This window comes from Athene cunicularia (genome assembly GCF_003259725.1).
Source record: "Athene cunicularia isolate RWA chromosome 2 unlocalized genomic scaffold, athCun1 chr2_part1, whole genome shotgun sequence".
NCBI classification, from domain to species: Eukaryota; Metazoa; Chordata; class Aves; order Strigiformes; family Strigidae; genus Athene; species Athene cunicularia.
The window spans coordinates 36,046,547-36,073,320 of NW_020799095.1; the positions used below are offsets into that span (position 1 = coordinate 36,046,547).

General features: G+C 36.3%; 1 protein-coding gene across 2 annotated transcripts in view; it reads left to right on the forward strand.

Annotated features, from left to right (window-relative positions):
* WAC (WW domain containing adaptor with coiled-coil) overlaps positions 1–26,774 on the forward strand; it is a 61,168-nt gene that overhangs the window by 19,367 nt on the left and 15,027 nt on the right. For both annotated transcript variants that reach the window (XM_026842270.1, XM_026842271.1), the window contains exons 2-9: positions 3,956–4,062; positions 4,839–4,954; positions 5,377–5,489; positions 6,956–7,264; positions 17,533–17,778; positions 19,829–19,951; positions 20,974–21,122; positions 25,762–25,880. In XM_026842270.1, the coding sequence (XP_026698071.1) occupies positions 3,956–4,062; positions 4,839–4,954; positions 5,377–5,489; positions 6,956–7,264; positions 17,533–17,778; positions 19,829–19,951; positions 20,974–21,122; positions 25,762–25,880 (1,282 nt within the window). The remainder of the gene's footprint in view (positions 1–3,955; positions 4,063–4,838; positions 4,955–5,376; positions 5,490–6,955; positions 7,265–17,532; positions 17,779–19,828; positions 19,952–20,973; positions 21,123–25,761; positions 25,881–26,774) is intronic.

A 26,774-nucleotide genomic window follows, 5' to 3' on the forward strand; every position in this document is an offset into this window, starting at 1 on the left:
TCCTTAGCTAACTCAAAATTTCAAATTTCGTTAATTTCACAGAGTTGGAGTAATGTTAATGGAGACATAAATTAAATGTGATAAATACCAGAGGAAGCTGACTGTGTTGCAAAATGGAAGATTCTTCTTTCACCCTATGTTATATTTTTTCTGAGTCCAGCATAGTGTTGAACCCTTGTTGCTATTCAAACTGTCTTGGATTCAGCAGTTTGGATCTGGAAACTACTTACAAAATCGTTAAAGTGAGTCTTGGCATGGCGGAATCTCAAATCTGTAGTAGGCATTAAGTCACAGCCTGGTTTTTGAATTGGTTCCCAGAAGCATGCTTTTTGTGCTTTCTGCTGATTTTCATGCATTAGTGAGGAAGATTGGGTTTTTGTTTGAAAGACTTGAAGATACGATAATTTAACCTTGACTGTGACCTGTCCTATGACCTGTTTATCACTAGAGATAGAGTTATTGAAGGCTTGCTCATGCAGTTGCACCACTACAGTTTTATGTAACTGTAGTGCTGATGCCCTTCTTGGCCATCTTCCAGTGAGGAATAGTTCTTTCCAGATTTAACCACTTCCAAAATAATGATTAAGCTGAGGAAAGTCACAGTGATGGTGCAGTAACCATTTTTGTGGAGAGTTCTGTAACTGAATTGGAGGATTTATAACACAGTATGAATTTCCCTGTGGTGCAATGAAGATGTATATTTACAATTGCTGAATTTTAATGTATGCTAATAAGCATTTTAAAAACAATTATTTTTGTTCCTCTTTCTTGAAGAAAGTGGGTCTAGTAAGGAAGGTCTAAATGTAAGTGGAAAGGGTGAGAGGTGCTATAAGGGAATGTCTTGAGGGACAGTGGTGTGCTGTCTTATCAACCCTGTTTCCAGGATACTTACTAATCTTAGTGATCCTGTTCTTAGGATCTACTTTGCCAGTCATGCATCTGGGAGACATAGAGCTGATTGCAAGGCACAGCCACCTTAAAATGGCTCGGGATTTGGCTTTGCTAATGGTGAAAGCTAGCATATAAGTATGAGGAACCCCCCTTCTTTTTAGAGGTAGCCCTCCACTTGTGCGTTGCTCTCTGCATACCATTTTAAGTTGGTGGGCTTTTTAAGATCTTGAGTGACTTCCCCATGCAACTTGAGCTGGCAGTGCTTGCTTGGCTGTATTGTCAGAATTCCTAGGTGACTGCTCTGCAGGTATGTACCTTTTTATACTGAGGCAGCAAGGTTTTAATATGTGGTTAGTTTGGTGATACGGTTTTGATGTTTACATATGATCTTTAAGCCCTTAACTTGTATGAAGTGCCTAAAACTCTTGTTCTCCAGAGCATCATCTGCTTTGGTCTTGGAAAGCTTTCCAACAGCAAACATCAGTTTTGCAGCTCTTTCGTGTGTTCATTCCTGTGAAGTTTGGGTACTGATCCAAATGCAAAGCAATATTATGCATAAAATAAAATGGAGGTATGGGGGTGAGCCAGCAGCTGTGATTACACTGAGTAGTTGTCCTAGACACTGTTGGGCATGTAATTGTAATTGGCCCACATAGCTTGCCCTGGGAACCTGAGGCAATCAGTATTGCTGGAGCAGCCGCGGTCAGTTTTTATGTAGCTGAGGCCAGCTCTGGTAGGGTGGGATCCCTGATTCAGGGCAAGCCCATGGGTGTACAGCCTGGGAGTTCTGCTAGGAGGACTGCAGCTCAGCACAGGGAGGCCCAGGCGCCCCTTAGGAAGAAATTGCCGCATAGTAGGCGCTTCTACTATCCGGGCCAGCTGTAGGTGGGTGTGACTGCTGCAGCCGCTCTGATACTCTCCGAGGTGCTTTGTCACTCAATACTGAGCCTGGGAACTAGGGCGGCAGGGAACAGCGTGAAATGGTTGGGGGGATGCTGCTGAACTGTTAGACCATGTGGGGGCTGAAAGTCTGCTCAGTGAGTCTGAGGGCCTTGTTTATGGGTTGGATAGAACTGGCATGAAAGGATTTTTATTGATTTAATACATATGTTGTCTCTGACTCATGTTTGGAAAATATGTTTAGATTCACTGTTGCAGTGTATTTAGACCACTACAGTATTTAAAAATGGCCAGCTACATCTTGAGTGTGCTGAACAAAGTGTGGTCTTACTGCATCCTTGGTAAGGGATTACAGTAAATTTACTACATTGGTGTTTCCTGAAATTTTGAAGTGACTAATATCAAACTGTTCAAACGAGCCATCTGGTAAATTTTCATCTTGTTTTTTCCTTTAAAAAGGGAGATGATTTTACCTCAGTAGAAATTAACTAGTATGTTTGCATTAAGTAACCTACAGAAATACATGAAGAAATTTTAACAATTTTATCTCAGGAGAGTTTGGGAAGGGTATAGTAAATAAATACAGACTATTAACGGAATGATTAATAAGAAAATATTAAACATCTATCTCACTCCATACTCAGTGGCTAAAAGAAAAATGTAAGATTGAGGAATACGGTCCTGTAATTACAATATACTACTTGCATACATTTAGGGTAATTAAATATGTCTGGTTTTATAAATGTATGTTAAAGTTTAAGTTCTGGAATTTTCTAACGTACATAACATGTGAAGTCACATTATTCACTAGAAGATTTTGTTGTTGTTGTTCATGTGCATCACAAGAATGTGATAGGAGTATTGCTTTGACAAGCTTAAGTTACCTCAATGCTAAGTCATTCCACCTGGCTCTGAGCGTACAAGATACTTTTGGTGTAGGGTTAATTGTCTTGCTTCTGGTTTTTTTTTTTTTTTTTTTTTTTTTTTTTTTTTTTTTTTTTTCTAATTTACCCCCAGATCTTTAAAGAGGACGACACATGGGTTTAGCCAAAATAGTGCAGGAAAGGGTTCAGAGCTACTGATGGTTCAGGTTGCAATAGCTCATGTGTGTGCAAATCAGCCTTTAACCTTTGTATGGTACTAAAGAGATTAGTCATGGTGTACCTCTTTGCTTTTGTGATGGAGTGGTTTTTTCAATCTACAGGGTTAGAGGCTGCGAACAGTAAGTTTGAAATAGTAATTTTGTTAGTGTTTGTGTAGTCAGAAGGCTCAGAAGATAGAATTTGCATTATAGTCTCTCCCATTCTGCACCATGATACATCATTTAGTCATCTTCTGTGTGTGTGACTTTCAGTAGACTTTAAAAAAAAGTTTGTTTTAATGGCTCCATTCACTCCCACATATCAGTCCACTGATAGTGGACTGTTTTTTATTGTAGTTGCCCATAAGATACAGTCTTTGCCATTTGCAAAGTACTTTGACTTCATACTTAGATTGCTATACAGTATGTGCAGCTAGTGGTGCCTAATGTAATATCCCTGGGTATTTAGAAACTTCTCAGTAGATGGGGGAAAGATAAAGGTAAGGAGAGTGTTGTATTTGGAATATCTAAGTGTTTCCCTGGAATGTAAAGAAAAAATTTAAAATTTAGGAAATCATACAAGGAAGAACGGAAGAGTTTTGACTTGCTTAGAAATTTTCAAGGAATGGGAGGCCTTAAGGGCAGGAAGTTTTAAGATTGCAAAGAGTTTAATGGATGGTCTTGTTTAATTGTAATTAAAACTGTTCGGGTGTAACTGGTGCCTTGAGCTTAGGCACAAATATAGATGTAAAAGGTGTTGAGAATTATCTCCCTTCTCATTTCCCAGATGTTCTTTTGTGTTCAAGTGTTTTCATGTCCAGGAGGAAAACGTGGTTACTGTGAGAAGTAGTTGTTAGGGAAGCCAGAAGCAGATGGTGGTTTGGGAAATGCTACTTTTGGTATTCTGAATTTCGATACCTATATTGCAGAGACTGAGGTGCAGGAAAATTAATTTACTTCTCCATCTGAACTGTGCTGTGGTCCAGGCTGTAGGCAACTTGCCTCTTCCTCTCTCCTCTCCTTTCCCTTTCCACCTTCTTAGAATGCAGATGGTTGACTTCTTGTCTTTCTTTTTTCCTTTAGGGACCAGTTACTCTCCACAAGAAAACTCACATAACCACAGTGCTCTTCATAGTTCAAATTCACATTCTTCTAATCCCAGCAATAATCCAAGCAAAACTTCTGATGCAGTGAGTATTTGTGATTGGTATTTCTCCCTGTGCCACCTCATTCATATGCACTGTATTTTCATAATTTTGTCTAAAATGGGCAGCACATACATTACCTGCTTCACTGAGTTTTCCAGCATCAGTCTTTATTTTATAAACACTCTGTAAACCCAAGTTGCAGTTGTTATATGTTGTGAAACTATTCTAATTGTTAATCATTGGAGCTTTGAAGTACCTGTCTTGAATTTTCAAACACTAGATTATTTAACTGAAGTACATATAGAGAGAAGTGTTTTCCATGAAATTTGTTAGTAAATCTAGAGAAGACAATATGATTTAACTAATTTAAGATACATTACACATTGTGAATTTTAGTCACTTTATTACCCAAGTTTTAGTAGTTAGGGTGGTGTTTGTTAAAAATTGCACTGAAAACAACAGGTAAATTTTTGAAGTATAGCAAAAATTTGAAAACATAATTTTTGGGGAAGTATTAAGGTGCCGAAAACTAATGTTATCAGTATTGATATTACTGGATCCCACTAAACATACTATTAGATTGTGTTTCGGGGTTGTTTGAAATAAAACAGAGGAAACTTGCAGAATGCAACAGGAGCATAGTGGCCACATCTTCAAGCTATCAAAATGAAACAGGCATTTAGAGATGATGTAAATGGAAAGCAGTGCTATGGATGCATATGAGGATGCCATGTAGTTTTAAAAATGGTGGAAGCTTTTAAATTTGTATATTAAAATTCTCAAGTAGTTTTTTGTCCAACACTGTTTGTATTTTAAAGGCATATGATTCTGCGGATGATTGGTCTGAACACATCAGCTCTTCAGGCAAAAAGTACTACTACAACTGCCGAACAGAAGTTTCACAATGGGAAAAACCAAAAGAGTGGCTGGAAAGGTATATGTGTGTGTCTGTTTTTCATTGTTTAAAGAACAAATATTCTTAAGAGCAAGTGATCTTATCTAACAGATTACTGCTATAAAAGACTGTGGTCCAAGTCTGTTGTGTTCATACCCTTACCATGACCTCTGGCACTTATTTTATCCCTTGATGATTCAGAGCGGGAGGTATGGTTGATTTGTTTTTTGGTGGGTTTTGTTTGTTTGTCTTTTGTTTTTTCAAATTTTTTTCAGTGTTAGTGAGCTGAACTGGTATATTGGGGGCTTTGACAAGCATGGTGTGTAAGGAAGCAATGACTAGGGTCTTCAGCAGAAAGCTCCTTAAGATAGTTTAATTCATCTCATGTACTGCACCTCTAGAAAGTGTTATATCATTAGATGATGTAAGTTCTTACTTAACTTGTGTTTTCTTTTCTTCAGAGAGCAGAGACAAAAAGAAGCGAGCAAAATGTCAGTTAACAGTTTTCCAAAAGATAGGGATTACAGAAGAGAGGTGATGCAGGCGACAGCTGCCAGTGGGTTTGCCAGTGGAAGTATGTGGTTTTTTACAGTAATATATTCTTGCCTTGTTTGTGTTTCTGTTTTCTTTTCCAAACTATAAAAAAAATAAATAATCCCTTTCCTTAGCAGTTTTTCTCACCTTTTTATATAAAAAGTCCAAAGCGGATAGTGCAGACAGCTCTCCCAAATGTTGTTTTTTAAAATAACTTTGAGCCTTTACTAGTACAGTGCTTGCTTAATGCTTTTCATGGTGATACTCCTTTTTGCAGCCTTTACTGCTGAATTTAATTATCTTTATAGGTAGTTATTGAAACAGTTTGCACATGGTGTAGTTGGACTGTTGTGATCATTGAATCATGTCATAGTTTGAACTTAAAAATAGACATGCAGAAGTCTCTTCTAAAACCTTGATTTCACATCTGAAAATAATAAGCGCATTTAATGGATTATGATATCGAGGGTTTCGGAGATTTGTGTATATTATTGAAAGCATATTTTTACCATGCCAGTGCTCTTAGCAAAGCCTTTTCCCAGAGTATGAATTTCTGTTACTTGGAATTTTTCTTCCTGAAAGCTTTAATCTTTGTTATTTTTTTCTGGGAAACGGTTGTATTGTGAGATTCTGTATGCCGATGTAATTTGGGTGAATTTGTAGCATAGTTCTCGGTGTGGTTTAAAAGTAGAAGCCAAAGTATTAATTGGTTGGTTTGTTTGTCGTCAGTCCCATCCCCCACCCTTTGCTTGGGACTTGACGAGGCAGAGATGTGTAAAGGGCTGGTTCTCTGTGTATGAAACATACTGCATATGCTAAAACATACTGTATGGTACAAAAAGAGCAGAAATGCATATTGCAGTAACTATTTGTTTTGTGAGAGGTGAAAATCTAGGAATCAATATAAAGTTTTACTCTGTATTTGCTTGGTATGTTCCTTGTGTAACATAAAGTCTATGATATGATGAATTCAGATTATTCACTCAATACATAGTTTTCTTGAATTAATTCAATTGAAAGTAAATTCTCTGTAGTAGTATTCAAGTGAGTTGAAGTGGAATTCTTTGAAGGCTAGAGATTGAAACTATTAAATCATACTTAATGTTCAGGATTTTCAGTGAACAAAAGAAAAACAGTATGAATTATCTCTTCATGCTAAATATAAGATGGAAATAATAGAGTTTGATTTAGATTTTTTTAGGAGACTTCAAAAGTTAACTTGAACTGTAACACTTGTTATAAAGCAGCCTTTCATCAAAACACAGTGCTTAACCGGAACGCTAAATCAAGCAAAGGTCAGAGAAAATGCATTTTGTCAGTGAGTAAAATTAAATTTTGCCTTTTTTGATGCTGATGTACTTGAGGCTTTTTTTAATCATAAGAAGTTCAATCAGCTCTAGTTGTTGACATGCAGCTGTATTAATCAAAGTCACTGCAATCTTAGATGAGTTTCTAATTTAATCTTTTTTTCTTATTGCAATGTTACTTGGGGAATCCTGAAAAAAGTGGAAGACAAGCATTCCAGTGACGCCAGTAGTATGCTCCCACAGAATATTTTATCTCAAACAAGCAGGCACAATGACAGAGACTACAGACTGCCAAGAGCAGAGACTCACAGTAGTTCTACTCCAGTACAGCATCCCATCAAACCAGTGGTTCATCCAACTGCTACCCCAAGCACTGTTCCTCCTAGTCCATTTTCTCTACAATCTGATCACCAGCCAAAGAAATCCTTTGATGCTAATGGAGCATCTACTTTATCAAAACTGCCTACATCCACATCTTCCATCCCTGCACAGAAAACAGAGAGAAAAGGTATGTCTAATGAAATTCCTTTTCGTATTTAAGATGATGTTTTGCATTACTTGTTGAAAGTATGTTAGTTCTAGTATTTAAAGATTTTTTTTTTTCCTGTTGATTGTGTGTGCTTAGAACCAGATTACTGTTTTGATGTGTTTATTTCCCCTTAAACCATGTTTGCTGTATCTTACATAACTTCCAAATTGACGCTGCAATACTTACTGTTCACTGGCTTATTCTGCAAATTACAATTTCAAATGATAATTTGAAAGACGTATCTTAGTAGGACATATTTTAATTTTTGTCCTCCCTCATGTTATTTTTGGATCTTTGCCATTATTTGAGTTCTTAACATAGATGTAAGTTACACCATTTGAAAGTCATTTTGGACCGTTATATTTTATGAACTGCTGTTACTGTTTGGAATGCCAGTGTCAAACTTTTCAATAAACACAAGTTCAGTTCTTGCAGAAAGCAACAGTTTTCTACGTGTCTGTAACAGCTATTCTGTTTTGATCTGTGTCTTGTGGTATACTGGATCTTCAGTTCTAAAGCTGCTGAAAGTTTGTGTTTCTGTATAATACATACCAGAAACGTTTAGAATCACCAAGTGAAGATCAGGACTTCACTGTGTGTTGTTTGTGACCCTTCAAAAGTCAGGTTTTTTTTAATTGGATTTACTTCATTATGAGGAAAGAGGAGCTCAAGAAGATTGTGAGAATGGAGATATGTCTTACTAGTGATACTGTGATCCCTTCACAGAATCACAGAATCATTTATGTTGGAAAGGACCTTTAAGATCATTGAGTCCAACTGTTAACCTAGCACTGCCAAGTCTACCACTAAACTGTGTCCCTAGGTGCCAACCTCTGCACATCTTTTAAATACCTCCAGGGATGGTGACTCCACCACTTCCCTGGGCAGCCTGTTCCAATGACTGACAGCGCTTTTGGTGAAGAAATTTTTCCTAATACCCAATCTGAACATCCCCTGGAGCAACTTGAGGCCATTGTCTTATTGCTTGTTACTTGGGAGGAGAGACCAACATCCACCTCCTACAACCTCCTTTCAGGTAGTTGTAGAGGGTGAAAAGGTCTCCCCTGAGCCTCCTTTTCTCCAGGCTAAACAACCCCAGTTCCCTCAGGCACTCCTCATAAAAGTTGTGCTCTAGACCCTTCTTAGAGAGCAACAGCATATAAGAAAATTCTATTTTGGGAGCTTTGGGAGGGGAAAAATTAATTTTTTATAAACATGTCTGGTTTTGATTTAAACTGTTGCTTAATTAGTATGATAATGAATTCTTTTTTGAAAGATGGCTTGTTGCCCTGTTGATATGTGCAACATATTGTCTAGTTACAGAAGAATAGCACAGTGCTAAAAAGACAAAAGAGACTTGGGTCTGACTTTGGTCTTATACTCTACATTTGCTTTTCTGCCTACCAGTTTTCTTTATTAAAGAATTCCAGCTTTTACGCAGTGATAAGTGCACTTGGCCATCCAAACTACCCAAACAATACTATACATTCGCAGATACTGCAGTGTAAGAAAATTGTGTACATAAACAAATTTTGTATGTTTTTCTTGAGACTTTGTGCAATTTTTACATGACCTGGTACATGAATATTGATTATAAACTACAAAGGAACGGAAGATTTTCAGCAAGTCTTTTTCTATTCAACACAGTAAAGCAAGAAGTAAGGTGTACTGTTTTTATGTATGTTCTTGTACTGAGTACCATAGTTAACCTGATTCAGTTCAGCCTCTATGCTTTGATTCCAGTTTGATGCACTTTTAAACATGACAGTGCAGAACATCCATGTTAAGTGTTCTCTCCTTTCCTTTAGCATATCCTCTCTATTTTCATTGTTATTTTTAAAATATACTTAAAGAAAACCCTTATTATTACTCAGTTCTGACATGTACTTGATTCCTGTTTGGTGCGTGATCAGACTTCAAACTGGATATATTCTTCCTTTGTTTTACTGCGTATCTTTATTAGTTGCTTTCACTTAAATTGAGCAACTGAATCTTGCTGCAACTGAAGGAATTTCCCTTTGTGACAACTGCTACAAATGTTGTCAGGGAGCTCTAGTATTTCTTTAATACAATGTTCATTTGAGAACATACAATTGGTTATGAATAGTGAAAATGATCGCACAGGTCTGTCTTGACACTGTAAATCTTACTTTAGAATCTTGTGTTACCATGGATAGTTCCATATTAATCACTTAATTTCTGTATTTCTGTGTAGTTTTTTTTAAGTTTATATGGGTTAAATAGATTCTCTGTAATACTCTTGCCTTGGCACTTCATTGTGAGCAAACATATTACTTCCTGAGCTTGAGACAGGGTGGATTACAGAAAGTTAGTAATTGAAGAACTAGAATAGATGAATATTAAGTTTGAAATACTTACTCCAGAATATCTGAGTTTTCACCTGTTGACTGAATACTTCTGTTCTTACAGAAACAGAAAAATTCAGTGCAGCTTATATTATGATAAGAGATCGTTCAAGGAGTATGTTTAATAGTTTCACCTTTTTCTTATTTTGTGAATGTTGGACTTTTTTTTTCTTTTAAATAAGAAATTTGATACAGATACAATTTCTGCAGCATTTTATGTATTTAAAAGTAAAAGAAGGGAGGAAACAGTGCTATACATTGGGAATTTTTTTTGATAATTTGCTTCTGTTACTTATTTTCCCAGAGGTGACTGTGATCCTTTAGTGCTACAGGTATGCAGTGTTTAAAAGAAATTTTGTTTGTAGATGTTATACGGAGTGAAAAAAAAAATCCTGAGACAGTTCAAACAGTCTTCTAAAAGTGTCTTTGTAAAACTAGAAAATAGTTTGAGGGGTTTATTTCTAACTAGTGTGAAGCAAACAGCCTTTGATCTTTTTCTGTTTACTAGCTGTGCCATCCCTCTCTAAAAAGAGGTAAAGTGGTATTTTCTGCTTATAAAAATATAAGCAATTGGTCCAAATGACTGAATAGTGTGTGCAGCAGTCCTTGCCTAAATGAGTTCTTGCTTCTTGTCAATGTGTTGCTGGTAGCCTTATTCCAGCATATATGTACGACTGTTTTAATAGTTCTGTACTTAGTGTGTATTTTTTAATACAGTAATAGTTGTGAAAAACAAAAGAACAAAAAAACCACAAAAAACAACAACAACACTTTTTTCAGCTCAATCTCTTTTGCTGCAGGGGTATGTTGTAGTCCCACAAGGAGATTGAATAAAATCCCTGGCTGAACTATAGCTCAGCTGTTAGCAGTAGTCCTCTGCCCTCAATGGCTGGCAGTAGTGGAGAGTTCCTGGGGAACTATTTGACCTCTACCCTTTGGTTTGAATGTTCCAGTCAGAATCTGCTGCTTCTGTTTGTGCTCACTGTGAGTGCTTTATGCAGGTAAAGTGTGGGGTTGCTTTTCCTACTTTTTGGCTGCTTTATCTGTAGGGCACATCACATTTTCCTATTTCTAATTCAGTTACTGAATGAAATGTTGTATTGTCCATATCTTAACAGTGTGTCTGTCTGTAGGATACTTCTCATACCCTTCCTCCGAGTCCCATCAGGCAGCACTTCTGTTTCTAGTACAGCAATACTCTAAAATTTTCCTGACAAAACTGAGCAAGCGGGCTGGTGCCATGCTGGGTGTGTTGTGACCCTGATGCTGACAGATTAAGCTGAGCTTCTTCCTCATCCTTTCTCACCCTGTGGTTTTCCTACTCGTAACACTTGCTAGTCTTTAGTAGTCAGTTATTAACATTGCTCTTGGTATCGTTGCATCTTCTTTGGCCACGTTTTGCCGTTTTAAGTATATTACTCAATTCATATGGTGGTTAGAAAAATTACACTAGTGGGACTGTTAGAGGTTTTTTTCAGTACTCATACTTGTTTGCTGAGCATTGCTGTTACTTTATCTTGACAGCAGAGCTAAAATATGAAAATTCAGTTTTAAGGCTGGAGTAATCCAAACAAGAAAAATAGGGAATTTTTTTGTATTTTTAGATAATTTGACCGTATTTGAGAACCCAGTTACTGCTGTTGCCATAGTTTCACTTGGTCAAATGTGCTTATAAAATGCATTGCTTTTAAATATTTCTATATTTTGGTGTGGCTTAATGTCCTTAGTAGATCAGAACTGAACTGTGTAAAAAAGGTAAATGTGATTGTTACTGCTCAGAGAACTTGGTGGATTAGACACTTAAGGTGTTCCAGCACTGATAAATGTGTTAACAATTCTTAATCATCAGCAGTAAATCAAGCCATTCAGTTAGCTGTTCTAGGTGGTAGTTGTTTAATCCATATAGCAAGAGTGAGGTTTCTGTGGCAATAAAGCAATGAATTTCTGAAAAATTTGTAATGCGGTTTTCCTCCCACAGAGGCACACTGTGAGAGCACACGTGCATGACTGTTTCTAGCAGAACAAAGATACAGCTCAAGCTCACAATAGAGTGGTTGGGTGATACTGTAGTGTTGAATTTGAAGGACTTTGAATGCATTGGTTTTGTTTTAAATGGCATTAAAAAATTGCATCAGTAGTAAAAGCTATTGGAACACTCCCAAGGATCACATTGGTAATTTGGGAATTAACCAGTCAACGTAGTGGTTAATTCCCATGTCATTAAAAAGAAATAAATTTGCTGTCCATATATACAGCAGAATAAGAGCAGGCTCTCTATATAGCAGTATTTTAAAGCTACTTGTATAGGGAGTACTAGTATGTTAGTTGTCAGGAGGAGGACTGTGGAGGAAGTTAATGCACAAAAAATGCATATCCTCTTTTTGTTATTTCCTCACTCACTTCTCTGTCACACTTAACATGCCTGAATAACTTGGCACACTGGGCGAGAAGGGAGTGAGCAAGTACTGGGAACAGGTACTTAAAGGACTTCAGCAACAGGGTACCTTGAGATACAACAGAGATGCAGGAGTGTTGGTGTCAAGAGCTCTTCATGAAACAGAGTATATTAACAGTCAAAAGACTTAGTTTTTCTCCCCCTGCGTTAAACATAGACTGAATAACTTTATGTTAACAGTAACATACTAGACTGAGAATTGCCTTTCGGAATGAGATTCACTAATGGATCAGCTCTTTGCTTAGGAACAAAGGTTCTTGTCATGAGGGGCAAAGATTGGTAACAGCAAGATTCAGCAGCATTTTAATGTATTGTCTCAAACTCTGAGAAGCTAAGTGTTTGTCTTCTTGTATCTAGGTTGTGACTGAATAACATTGTGGCACAACTGCCAAGAATTATCTGTGGTGTTTTTTCTGAACGGATTACTTGGACTTGTTATTAAAAAAACCACGCTGCTTGTAAATACCCAGCATAATGTTTCCATTCTGACTTAACATAATGTTTCTGGGGCAAGCAATAGCCTCCACTTTACTTCAGTTCAGATAACCTCTTTGAAACCTGCAACAAAGATACACCTTTGTCCTGCAGGTTCTTGTCATGGAGAATATTGTCTGATAACTTTGACTACTTTCCTTTTTGGCCAAAAGATGTGATTGCAGATCACGCTCCAGCAGAGTAGGTTATGAATAGAAAGCTCTTTCCTAATCATTGTGGTCTTCAAAAATTATTTTCATTATACAGAGGTTTTTTTCTGCTCCATTTTAATGTACAACCAATTAAGAGTTCTTCAGGTTAAGTTAATATCCACATCTAGTTGGTTTTGTTTGACATCTGATTACTTTTTTTTTTTTTTTTTTTTTTAGCGGTTTTATTTCTTGCTTATTTTTTTTTCCATATGATTAAAGTTGATGGTCCAGAAACTTGTTTAGGTCTATATTGTAGTTCTCTATACAGGCTGCATCTAGTTAACTTGTTTACATGATTGTCAGAAAGCGTACTGCATTTTCATATTGTCACAACAAAGTGAATGGATTTTCTTTTTTAGAAAGTTTTCTTAAACACTCTAGAAGTGGAAACTTTAATGTGCTTAGCTTATCATGGAAAAATTGGTACCAAGTCATATTTTTAAAATTACAATTAAAAAAAAATCTTTTTAATTTATTGCAAGGAAGAACTAAAGCATAAATTTGGATTTTAAAAGTTTTCAACAGTTTAGAAGATCACAGTAAGCTATGGCCTGCTTTTGGTTTTAATTCTTCTTTATTTATTTAAAAAGTTCTTCTTGAGACTTTCATGTTAATAGCTGAAATTTTATGTGAGGTTGAAGAGTCATTTGTATAGCTTTTGTGTGGAAATTGGTGTTGACAGTGAAGAGGCTGCAGAGTTGCCCTGACCAATAGCAGACAACTTCAGTCCTAGTCTAAGACTTCTGCAGGCCCTGCTGCATAGTTAATCTTTTCTTAAGAGTACTTTTTGTATAAGACACAGACCAAATTTGCTTTTTCTGTTTTTAAAATTTTAGTTGAGGGTTCAGGGTTAGTCTGGTTGATGTATTAATGGTTCAGATTAGGTTTATGAATGACTGCTGTGTAATCAGAAGCCTTATTTTGCAATAATACTGTAGTTAGTTAATGAACATTAACTTGGGTTGACACAGGTATAGACACCAGTGTATCCGAGGTACACTTATGGACTTAAGATTTGTAAAGATACTTACTTTTTCTCAGTATGCTCTGTTCATTATGACTGTTTCATGATGGTTGAGGCTTCAAATGCATATAAGAATTATAGGACTGTATAATGTGAAGCATTTTTTAAAAATCCTAGTAAATGTTTTAGAAACTAGGAAACCGTGTTTAAATGTAGAAAAGTAAGCAACTGTGTGGCAAAATACACAATGAAACAATCTCTTAAAGCAGATCAAAAAAGAGGAATTAGAAAAGGGAGTGAGAAGTTTCTGTTTCTGGAAAAAGCTGGGGAAATGCATGCACCCCAGTGAGTGATAATCTGAGGATTTTTATGAAAAAAACTTTTTTTTTTTTTTTTAGGAGTTCTGACTAGGTGTGTTGACTTTAAAGGTAAAACTTTCAAGTTCTGTATAGCTTCATAAATCGAACCAGTTTTAACTTTTATACAAAAATGGATGTGTAAATATTTAGAGGCTTTGTTTTATCGACAGTGTTTTTTGATTTATTTCTGTGAAATCAAGTGTCCGTTCTGGAAGCCATCTAGTGAGATAGGTTTAAGGTAATGAAAGGTATGATGGTACAGAACTAATCTGTAGTCTGTGTTTTTTTAGCATGTCTGTTTTCATCACAAAGTCTCTGTAGAGAAGAAAATAGCCATTCAGGCTACTTAATACAAACAAAAAATACTTGTATTTCCACAAATATTTTTACAACTTTTTTGAGCAGAAACAGGTTTATACCTTTTATTTCACCATGAATAACTTAAATTACTTAATCTGTGAAGTGCACTGTTCTGAGCATTCATTGTACTCTGCATCCTCTATGATGTTCAATAACACACTTAGAATATGATGTACATGTAGATAGTCATGACAGTAGAGATGTATTCTTTCATAATATTTGAACTGCTGGTTTTGTAACGTTAACCATTTCAAAAGATTGGAATGCTAGCATTAGACACCATACCTTTTTGACATCACTTTCTCTAGGTGTTTAGTCTGGGTGCTGGTACAAAAAATACCATTCACAGGTGTATTTTAACACATATTTAAAACACCTGCAATAATACAGCTACAGAATAGTGTCTCCATATTGTCTAAAAGAATTACCTAGACGATGTTGTTTGGATGTAATCCAGTTTGAATGTTTATAGCAGAGAAGCTCACCCAAACTAAAGTACTTTTACAGACCTCTTGGAATTTAGTGGGTTTGTATGACATATTTTGAATCCTCTTATTCAAGAAATGAGTAAATACCCCTAACTGGTCTTCAGGTTTGCCTTCACTGCATTGTTAGCTCTAGTTTGCATTTGAGTCAGTTTATTCTGTGTTCAAAACTGCAGTATGGGTGAAAAATAATTCCAGCTGTTTTGATATGGTGGTGCGGTTTGAAGCTCAGGTATTGCCTGTGTGAATTAATAATATAGTAGTGAGTTGCTTCTTTGCTTAAAATAATTCATCTGTGAAGACAAGTCTAGCTACATTAAATATGTTTTGAAATTAGTGCTAGTAGTTGTTTTTAAATTTGGATGATAGTTGTTTTCTGTTTGGGTTTCATTGTAAGGTTCTTGAAACTGTAGTTTGGGAGACTTGCACATGTAACTACTCACATGCCCCATTGTGCTTAATTCCCTTGCTTTTGTCTGCCAGTGAACTTGTCCTTAGGTGGACTATGATGGATCCAAGTTCAAGTTTAAACTTTACATGTTTTTGTTTAGTATGGTAAGATTCTTGTTTGTGTCTTGACTTACAGTTGTCTTGTTTACTTTGAACACCATAACATAGGATTTTGTATGTAATACTTAGATAACAATGACTTTTACTAATGACTTGCTGTTTTAAGGGGGGCTAATACCTAATCAGCTGTCCTAGTCACATGTTACTGAAAAAACATATAAAAATTGTGTAACACTTTTTTTATGTCTTCAGTCTTTGTAACACTTTTTGACCCTTTGTAAGTTCTTTTTGTGAAAGCCCCTGACCAAATGACTGGGTCCCTTTACTGATACATTGAAAGCCAAGCCCTGTAACTAGATACGGCCACCTCTTTTTTAGAAGTTTGCCTGAAACTTCAAAATACGTCTGTGTGCCCTAGCTGTTACATCCTTGCAAGCTGTCAAATTTGGATTCTGCGTTTTTTTTCTGGTTTAGATTTCTCAGCTACTTGACTGGAAAAGGTCTGGTTTGTTTTTCTTTTAAGAGTACTTGTGACCTGTTATGAACTATTTCTACTGTAACTGCATAGAAGCAGAAGTCCCCTTTACACTGAGATTTCTAATCTCATTTGATTTATGTATTGATACTCCTATCATTTCTTATTTTTATTTTTCTAAGGTTCTGCTCAAAATTAATCTCAAAAGTTACAATTAAGGTAATCAGAAAATAAAAGTTTTTAGAATTTTGTAACATTTTATTCTTACGTAGTAAACAAAATTTCATACTAAAACTCAGCCTCTTCTAACCTTGAGCATCTCTCCAAAGAAAAAAGCCAAACACTCTTTTAGAGAAGAGTTTCCCAGGCAGTTATTTTAGCTTTCATTTGTATTTTTGCCTGAAATATGGAATATCCAGATTGACATTCCCTGCCTAGTTTAAGGTGGGTTTAAAATCCAGATCTTCAATATTATGAGCAAGCATCCTGGGTGAGGTCTTGGATCCATATCTGTCTTTCCACTCTTCATCCAAGCTGTTTGGTGCTGTAGAGACATTAGTCTTGACTGAATCTGGGAGCAGATATCTCCAATGGGCTTGATGGGGATAAGAGAAGGAGAAGCTAAAATTGAAATATAGTGGTGTAGGTTTCTTAAAGGAAGGATGCTTGAAGGGACAGTACACCTATAGTAAGTAGAAATACTTTATGTGCAGAAATTTCTCACAGTACTGGAATGGAGGAGAAACTTTCATGTTAACTGTAAGTCAAATTCAAAATTAAGTAACTCACAATAATTAGAACAAATTGCCATACAGTATAATTGAATTTAAGTACTAAGCATTTCTATGGGTAAGAAGTGTTGGTGTTTGCTAAAATGAGATTGATAAAAAAAGGATATAGGTCTTGGTTGCTTCAGGAGAAGCTGACAAGTCTGAAATTAATTATGGGCAGATATATTTTTGAATGTTTTTCTATTCTGCTGTGGGAATGTTAACAGCTCTTGTTTTTACATTCCTAGTACAGCTCATTATCCTGTCTGTGAATCCTGAGCGATGTAGTTGGATTGTGCATGATAGACTTGGTCTTTATTTATAGCTTCTTGTAGTCTGGTCTCTGAATAAATAAAGCATGGCTCATACCTTCCCCTTAAATTTGACATATTAGCCTGTTTGTAAAGTATGGACTGTAAGGTTTTTGTTCATAGTATGTTTTCCAGTGAAAGATTGGAATCATGAGTAAAAACATAGTCTAAGAGTATATGAACAGTAAAAGAAAAAAACGCTAAGGAATTTTTGGCCTATGTTTGTCCTAAAAATCCGGGGAAAAAAAATCCCATATGTAATACTGACAGCTTTCAGTCCAATAGCTTGAAGTGGAATTTTTTTTTTGTGTGTATTCCTAATAAATACTAGGTTCTATAGAGTAGATTACACTAGATATCAAATATCTTCAAGTTTTGTTATGTTTTTTTTTCTTATAACAGTAGTTAAGCATTTAATCTTCTGAATATAATATGAATATTATACTAGTGAGTAGTTGTCAGGTTATATTGGAGAAAATGAAAATTACTGTCTATCTTCTGTTCAGAGTCTTCATCTGTGGACAAGTCTGTATCCCATTCTTGCACAACTCCTTCCACATCTTCTGCTTCTGGACTGAATCCAACTTCTGCGCCTGCTTCATCTGCTCCTACAGTTCCTGTCTCACCTGTCCCACAATCACCAATTCCTCCATTACTTCAGGACCCAAATCTCCTTCGACAGCTGCTTCCTGCTCTGCAAGCCACCTTGCAGCTTAATAATTCTAGCGTAGATATATCCAAAATCAATGAAGGTAAGGATTCTTTAGTTGCTGTAATTTCTTATTTACACACATTAGTATATTATTGGATACTAAGCTGTAGTAAATGCAAGCCTTACTTTAAATGAAAAGAATAAATTAATCCCTAGATAAACTGGAATGGTTTTGGTTTGGTGGTGGGTTTTTTTTCTATTAAACCTTTCTAAATGAGTGAAGTAACATTTAAGGTTGATAAGCTAATAAATGCTGATGTACATGAGCAGTAATTGAGACTGGAATCGCTGTATCAGCAGTCTTCTATCGCATAAAATTTAGTTAGAGCCTTTTGTTCTTTTGTTTCGTGCAGTGTTCTTTGTTTTCTGTAGTTTGTGCTGCTATTCTAATAATATGTGTTTGCGAATACTGAAACTTCTAGGGATTCTTAAATCTTGTTGCCTGTCAACTTTTTTCTTTAGCAGAGCATGTTAGCTTCTCTGAATAAAGATAGCATATCAGTAGTTTTGCTAGCGAGTTAAATTTTGTGCATGTAACAGGTCTATCCCTTAGATTTTGTCAGGTTGGCTTAGTTTAGCTAGTTCTAAACTTTCTTTTAATACAGTGCCTTTCGCTGCAAGAACAGATAGTGTTATACATTTTGAATGTAATTTTAATGTGCTGTCTGCATGTGGCAGGTTATTGATGAAGAAAGTGGTGTGAGATTTTTTTGTTTGCTTCTTTGAACTTCTTGTGCACTGATCACAGATTTAAATAGGAAGCAAACATTTACATGTAGTGCCCAGAGTTAATCATCTTTAATTTTTTTAAAGTGCAAACCATGAAAGTCAAAATAATATACTTGAAATTTTACTATTATGTATGTTACGATTATTTATAAGGAAAAGCTGTCAACCGACTTCCTTTTAATCTGCAAATAATATGGCTTCATTCAATAGTAATAGGTGAGCAGGTTATTGGTTTTTTTCTCTGCAGGAAGAAGCTTTTAAAATTGTAGTGCACTAGGTTGGACTAAAGAAGTAGGAGTCTTGTGATTGTGTTAAAAAATGAAAGGTCCAGTTAAGACTCCAGTTGTATTTTATTAGAAATCTGCCAATTTAAGTTCCTAGTCATTTTCCCTTGCCATATCTGAGCAGCAGCTGTGTCTGTCTTGGAACAAGAGTGTTTAGTATTGTGCTGATGGCATGAGGGCCTGGCTGCAGGTCTGTGTGGGCAGAGTGACTTCACCTTTCACAGCAGGACTACCCGTACTGTACCCATGATGCAGAGTTATTCTGTGTTTGTGCTGGTGAGTCATTTTTTGCAGACTTGTGCATGAGTAGTGTACATTCAGAAAGTATCCCACAGAGCCTGTAGACCTTTTTGAAAAGATGAGTTCAGAAGCTGGGTCTCATCAGCTCGTACTGTAAGATACTCTTCCTGTGTAATGCAGTTTTAAAATGGTTGAAAATATTTTTTTTACTGGAGGAGGAAGGGATGGGACAGCTAATCCCTGAATGAAGTAAGTTTTGTGGCTGTTTTTTTGGGGTGGATGGTTTGTTTGGTTTGGTTTTGGGTTTTGTTTTGTTGTGGTTTTTTTTTTTTTCAAGAAGAAACACTGAGTGTCTGGGTGTTCAACTTGAAAGATCTTTTCTTTTTCCTTGAACAGAAATCTTCCCCCTTGCACTCTCCATCTCTTTTAATGAGTTAGTGATACTGCTTTTTTGCCTTTTTTTTTTATTGTAGTTTAAAAAACCCCATGCATTCTGCTTACTGCACAGACAAATTGAACAGATGTTATCTCTCTGTTTACAAGAATTATTATTGATCCAGAAGGTCAAGCTGAAGAGTTACAAGCTATTTTCTAAAACAATTTTTTTTAGTGTATGTCTCAAAGATTAAACTACTAAATAAACCAGGACTTGGATAGACAAGCCAACATTCATTAATTGAATCCAAATTATTGAAAAATAGTTCAGGTGTCTCTTTGGTTGATTGTGAATAAGGAAACAGAATTGGAAAGAAAAAGCAGCTTAAATGTATTTAGCCAGTTTGAACAGATTAAAGTGATGTTCTACAATTGTCAGTTAAACAGAATGTTTGTTTTTAGTTCTAACAGCAGCTGTGACACAAGCCTCTCTGCAGTCTATACTCCATAAAATTCTTACTGCTGGACCATCTGCTTTCAATATCACTTCCCTAATTTCTCAAGCTGCACAACTGTCTACGCAAGGTATTCAGTCGTCTTTTCACTTACGTAAAATTGTTCCGTTGCATTTTATAAAGGCTGATACAACTGAAATTTGTAGAAGCAGTCTCTTGTATCTTTGTCCATCTGGTGTGGAGGATGTCAAACGACTTCTGTTCCCAAAGATAGGATAAGAAATTGTTACTTGGGGAGCAGGAAGCTGATACATGACTAAATAAATGGTACTTCTCTGTTTCACATTTTGGGATTTTCTTTAAATGTTAACTCTATATGAGTAATGTAAAATGTGCAAGACCCTCTCAATTTATTCAGAACCTTAATTAGACGTTATTTAATGCTCAGTACAGAGCACAACTCTTCCTTTAGTTGAACACCCTTGTAATACTGTGAAACTGTGACTCTTGGAGGAGGCCGTAAATTCTTAAAAGGAAGTTTATTCTGTCTGGTGGGGGTGTTTTTGTGATCTTCTATAAATAGTATTTTTCAACTTCCAGGGAATGTATTCCTTCAGGTATCTTCAATACATTTTGGTTTGTAACTTAAAGCTAGAAACTTAAACCAAAACAATAAATGCAGTCGTGTTATTAAATAGGTAAGCAGTATTATCCTAATTTTTAACCAGTAATAAAAACATGCATGGAGGACTTGTGTTGGTAGATGCCTAGAATGGGTGAATAGGTTTCTAGATAAGCTGCTCATGCATTCTTTCAGTTAAATATAAGTGCTTTAGAGTTAAGCACTCTAAAATAGGAATTGCAAATGAAACTAATTTAGTCTCTTCATGTGTAAAAAGCATTGCATAATAGCTGCTGCTTTACCCCTCCTCTTAAGTTTTAGAAGTGGAGGGTTTGGGGAAAATACAAGTCTTAAGTTAGGATTGTTGTTGAACATTTGATTGTTTCAGTTCACCCCACCACCTGTCTCAAGGTGAATATGTTTGTATATAATCTAATACATCATACTCCAAAGTACCGAAAGAAAATCTAATACACATTTAAGATAGGATAAAGTTTTATTAAAAACAATCTTTTTTTTTTTCTTTACAGCTCAGCCATCTAATCAGTCTCCAATGTCTTTAACATCTGATGCCTCATCACCAAGATCATATGTATCTCCAAGAATAAGCACGCCTCAGACTAACACCGTTCCGATTAAACCTTTGATGACTACGCCACCGGTATCATCGCAGCAGAAGGTAAGCTGCTTTTGATTTATGCCATATTGTGGTAAGAAACCATTAATAAAGTATTGCTGCTATATATTCATGAGCTAGCAATTATATATAGGATGGTAAAATATGTATGTTATCTTTCCCAGTAGAAACAGAAAAAAATGGAAGCAAATATGTGGCTGTACTTTTTGCAGTATAACTCTAGCATGTAGTTCTAATACACTTCTATGTTCTTGAAGAAAATCTTGTGCTCACTTCAGATGCTCTGTGGAGATACTACCAATCAGTATTTTAACATATTTAAATGGAAACCAAAACTTACTTCAAAGGCAACAGCTGATACAGGTCTCTATACTTGAGCCAATAAAAGTTTTTTAGAATGGGAGAGAAGTTCTTGAGTGAGTTGACTTGATGTAGTCTCAAATTTGGTTTAGAAATGTTCTAGGTGTTCACAAGGTCAATAATGTTGTGTCTCTTTCCCTTCCTGTCCCCTCACCCCCATTCATTCAGAATTCCTTAATTGAAGACTAATAAACATTGATTGAAGCTACCACGTAAGCTCCTATGGTTCTTCACAAGGATGAAGTAGAAAACATAAAGTTGTCTTTTCTAATTTTTGTGTGTGATTCCTCTAGTGGGTCACTCTTCAGAGGAGGAAAGTCTTTTGTAGAATCTGATATCAGTAGTCCATATTCTGCAAGTGGTGATACTGAGGAACAGATACAGTTGAAGCTGAGATTGATTATTTATTTTTTCTGTCCAGCAGATCAGAGACTCTGTTTTGCTGTGTACAGCTGTGGAAAATAGATGTAATTAGAGGCACTCAAGATGAACTTCCCCTTAAAGATTTTTATTTTTCCCTGTTTAAAGACTTGTGATTCATATTATAGAACGAGGGTGGGAAGAGATACTGAGTTAAAGGACCAGGAAGGTTATGAAGGAGGATTTTGTTACTGAAGAAGACTATAAAAAAAAGATCTATTGAATTGCACCCTCTGGTGGAAGATAGCCTTTTACATTCAAGATAGTTTTGTAGTGATAGGTAGAGCTGCAGAGCATAACACTCTTGTGCCTTTTAGGCAAGTTAAAAAAACCTCAGAATTTTAGCAGTTTACAGTGTTGTTCTGGCTGTGATAAATGGAAGTCCGTTGAGAAGGCTTTGGACCTCTCCTAATGATTTGCTGTTTTCATGTAATGGGAGCTTATCCTCTCTCTTCATTGTACAAATATTTCTTTCAAGATTGAGACCCTCAGATTTTAACCCAGTCTATCAGTATGTTGCTCAGTGTATGCAGTATCTTACCAGTGTAAGAAGTATGGCTAGATTTCAGGGTGAGACCAGTCTTGTTTGGTGTCTTGTCTATCGTTTTCCACCCTCCCTGCCCCCCACCTCCACTTAGCTAAGGCATCTTTTTTTCAATTTTCTGCTCCAAAGGGAACCTCTTATGTCTTGAAGGCCTTTAAGAGATACTTTTATCTTCAGGAGGACAGATTGCATTCTTCATTCTAGTCTAAATGCCTCATTTTCTTACATTTTGAATTTTTTAATGGGTACAGTGAAAACGAAGTGATTCTCACAGTTTATTGTGATTGACAATGGTACAGTGAATTGTACCTCATGTGTGTACTAACTCTGCTTCTTGTCTTTGTTTCTTGCCCTTGAATCTAGGTGGTCACATCCCATAGCTAGGTGACAAATAATGAAATTACAAAATAACAGGCTTGAAACAAAGAAGGGAGAAGGCTGGCACTCTCAAATTTTGGGATATAAAAATGAATCTTCCTAAGTTGTTTACTGCCAGTGACTGAAAGTTGATTTGTTCTGGTCTTTACAACCCAGAGATCTGGATCTACTTTATAAATAAAATTCTGATTATCAGTTGCATTATATACATTGCCAAAGCTTTATCTTTCGGGATCTTGTTTATCCACTGTTTTCTGAAAGAAAACTTGAAGGAAGGACAGCTCAGCAGGATTCCACACACACCCTGCCCCAAGACATTTATCCTTTTTTTATAATAAAAACTTCGCTTCTTTAGTATTTATCATCCCACTACAGATGTTTTCCTAGAACAGTACAAACAAGCTTGAACACACTGCCTTTTACCCAGTGTAAAGACCAGCATTATACCTATGAAGTAGGTGATCTGGTAGAAAACCATGCCCTAAGAGAAAGTGAAGGCAGGCCAAATGTTATAAGTAGGGCCACTCTCTCTTGGTAGACAAACTGTATAATTGCATATGCTTTTGGACACTCAGGTTTTCAGCAGAAGAAAAAACTTAAACTAGATGCAGGTTTGAGAAGAGTTGTTCTGAGTTTACTTAAGTCTTAACTACACCAAGGCTGCCACTCCTCAAAAAAAGAACAAAAAAGTGTTGGTTATTTTATGCTTTGTCTGATTTGAGATACTCCACTTACATGCAGGGCTCTGTGATTGCCTATAGTGACTTGGCATGCAGGATTTCAGCTCTGGTGTTTTTGAAGTAGGGTATTGTGTGCTTTATACATATACAGAAGTTCTTCTGAAAGTGGTGACATCTGTATTTTGATGACCATACTGTGACACATTTTGAAATTACTATGTTATGATCCCTCTTCCCTTAAGATTACACCACACTGAGGTGAGATTGCACATTTCATTTATTTTGACCACACATATAGTGTGGTTGCAATTGAAGTGTTAAACATAGTGAATTTCTGAGTTACTCATTCCAGCCTATAATGTCTTTGCCATAGAATGCTACTAATCCTGAAGAACTGTTGTACATTTCTGTATATAGTGGCAAGTTTTTACTCTCATCTCTCTGTGAGAAAGTTGTAAATCTTACTACACTGGGATATCATAACCCTAAAAGCTTTCAATTTTCTAGGTACCTCAAGTTGCTTCACACATCAGCTAAGCAGAATTAGTAGTAATGTTTGACAGCAGGATCTTTTCTTGTTTTTTGTGTTCCTTAAATCTTGTGCTAAGAACAGAGCTGTTGGAATTTTAACATGAATTGTTTGTGTGTTAGTCCCAGATGTGGCAAATTCTGGTTCAGCAGCAGAAACTTTTCCAGTTCAGTAGGGAAAAAAACTTTCTTGATAGTTCTTCTAGTCACATACTTGAATTCAGTAAGATAGGACTGAAATGAGAACTTAGGTGGTGATAGCTCCAGTGTGAGCATGTCTGGTTTAGTATTCCTTTGGGTATGTCAGGTTTGCTTATCCAGTTCTAAGAGTTGGAGGTAGATTATGCATAATCAAGACGTGATGCTGTGTGAGGACACACTGGGCTTCAGAGCGCAAGCTTATTGGTGTAGGGTGCTTCTGAGCAGCAGGCATAGACAAAACTGGACTGGCACTCTGCAAGCAGAGGCCAGTGCCAGATGCACAGATACTTGGACTGGTTCTGAGAGCAGTGTAGGGCCTGTTACTTGGGACTGTATGCACATGTCTGTAGTGCTTTTAAGCTCAAGCTGGTCTTTTTGCCTGGAGGTATGCTGTATGCACATGGCATCTCAGGTGTCACAGACTCCAGCATCTTAGGCATTGTATTTTGCTGTTTAGCTGTGTCTGTGTTTTATGGTTAGAACCTATTCTGAATTTCTGCAAAGTAACTGTGTGAAGCATATGTTATGCAGGCCTGTCAAGCTTAGTAAGAATGTTGCTTAGGAAATAATTTTTTTATTTGACCCTTATTTTTCTGTTTCTGGTACACTTACCGTCTTTGAAACACTTGGAAAATAGGGAAGAGTTAGGAGTTTTTGTGATTCGTGTCTACAGATATCAGTTTTTCTTTACAATCCATTTTGTTTTTATCAGCCAAGGAGCTGGTTAGTTTTCCAGTTTGGATCTGCAAGGTGATTGTATTATCTCTGGTGGACTTCTCGTCTGAAATTCTTCATCTTGTTTGAACAGCTTCGATAGTTATGTCTGCTCACAGGGTGAGGGACAGAGATGTGCAGAATATGAGGCAAAAAAAATTTATCTTGAACTCCATTTACTGTAATTTAGACACTAGTATATTCCCAGACCTTTCATCCTGCTGAAGTTCAGGAAATCGCACATAAAATACTATTTCACTGCAGGTGTCTTAATCAGTGTGAATGTGTGCTAAAAAGGAAAAGCAAAAAGCCACTGGTGACTTTTTTTTAGTCATTCATTAGCTTAGAACTGACAGAACAGTTAAAAAGGAGGAGTAGCGGACTGATAAATAGGATTTAGAGGGTTTTTTTTCCCATTTCTGATCTCTGTTATCTAATTCTACTCTTGGCACTCTGTAAAGTATTTTCAAGTAGGGAACTTTTAACTTATTTGGTTAATAAACAGTTCTTCTGAGGTTGAAAATCAGCTTGTTGCTCACATGGAAGATGTGGTCAGAAATGAACCAGGGTTGAACTGTTTTACCTAACTAACTTGCAATATTTTGACAGGTTGGATCTAAATTTGTGTCTGTTAGGTCTGTTAAGTACTCCTGTTTTAGTAAAAAAAGCTGTCACAGCTGTGGAACTAGAGATGATTTTTTTTTAAAACCACCTGAAGAGGGAAAAGTGTAAACATTCTGTCAAGAGACCTTGTGTCAAAGAACCCTACTGGTCTTGTAATTTCTGTGGTTTTTCTCTGGTTCTTACACTTGATATTTAGAGTGGAGGAAATCTAATGAAGCTTTGAACTTTCCAGGTTGCTACTCCAGGTGTTAAACAAGGACCAGCTTCACAGGCAGCACCTCAGCAACCAGTAATAGCTGACAAGCAGGCAGGTCATGAACCTGCCTCTCCACGAAGTCTTCAGCGCTCAAGGTAATTGAAACGCATCTCCGTGCTGTCCTCTGTTTTTGCTCTGGATCCAATGTGTGTTGTATATCTTGCAACTTGTGGATTCTTCTTCGGCCTGTTTATTGAACATGTGGTTTAACTGCTGCTGAGAGGATACAGCTAAATATCTTTGTTACAGAGCTACTGTGGTAGGTTCTCCATATTAGGACCACCACTAGAGTTCCATTCACAGAAGTAAAATAGAATACGTATTTTTGCTCTGTCACTCTGGAGACAATTTTACAAGTGATTCCTTGTATTGTGATTTCTGAGTTTGGAGTTTTTGGTTTTTTCTGTGCAGTTATGGGATTAAATACTTCAACTCTGTGTGACTTGCTTAGCATTGGATGTTTGTGGTGTATTGATGTAGTGTAATTTGATTTTTAAGTTAGTAAGAACTTATGTCTATCAGGCGAATTTGCTGCTTTAGTGAAAAACATTTAAAAATGAAGTAAGTTTCACAAATTATTTTCCTTGGCCAGACTTTTTGTCAACATTGCAGCCTATTCAGATGTTGCATCAGATAAACATTTAACCACTGATTTACAAGGTGGGTTTAAAATCTGTATCTTGTCTAAAATTTTTCTTTTGGGAAGATGGGCTTTTCATTGTCCAGGATGCTGTATACTTTGTCATACTGATTCCAGGGGCTATAACCAAAGATCTGTCATAAGATCTTTCAGTAACAGAGTCATGATCTAGAACTGTGGCAGGAGGAGATTGCAGGTTGACTTCTTAAAAAGTGTATCATTGCAATGGATTCCTGTAAATCTACAAGGTGTTGTGCTTCTTAAAAGCTAGATTTTTAGAGTGGTTAAATAATGTGTGTGGTATGATGTTTGTTTAAAAAAAAAAAAAAAAAAAAAAAAAAAAAAAAAA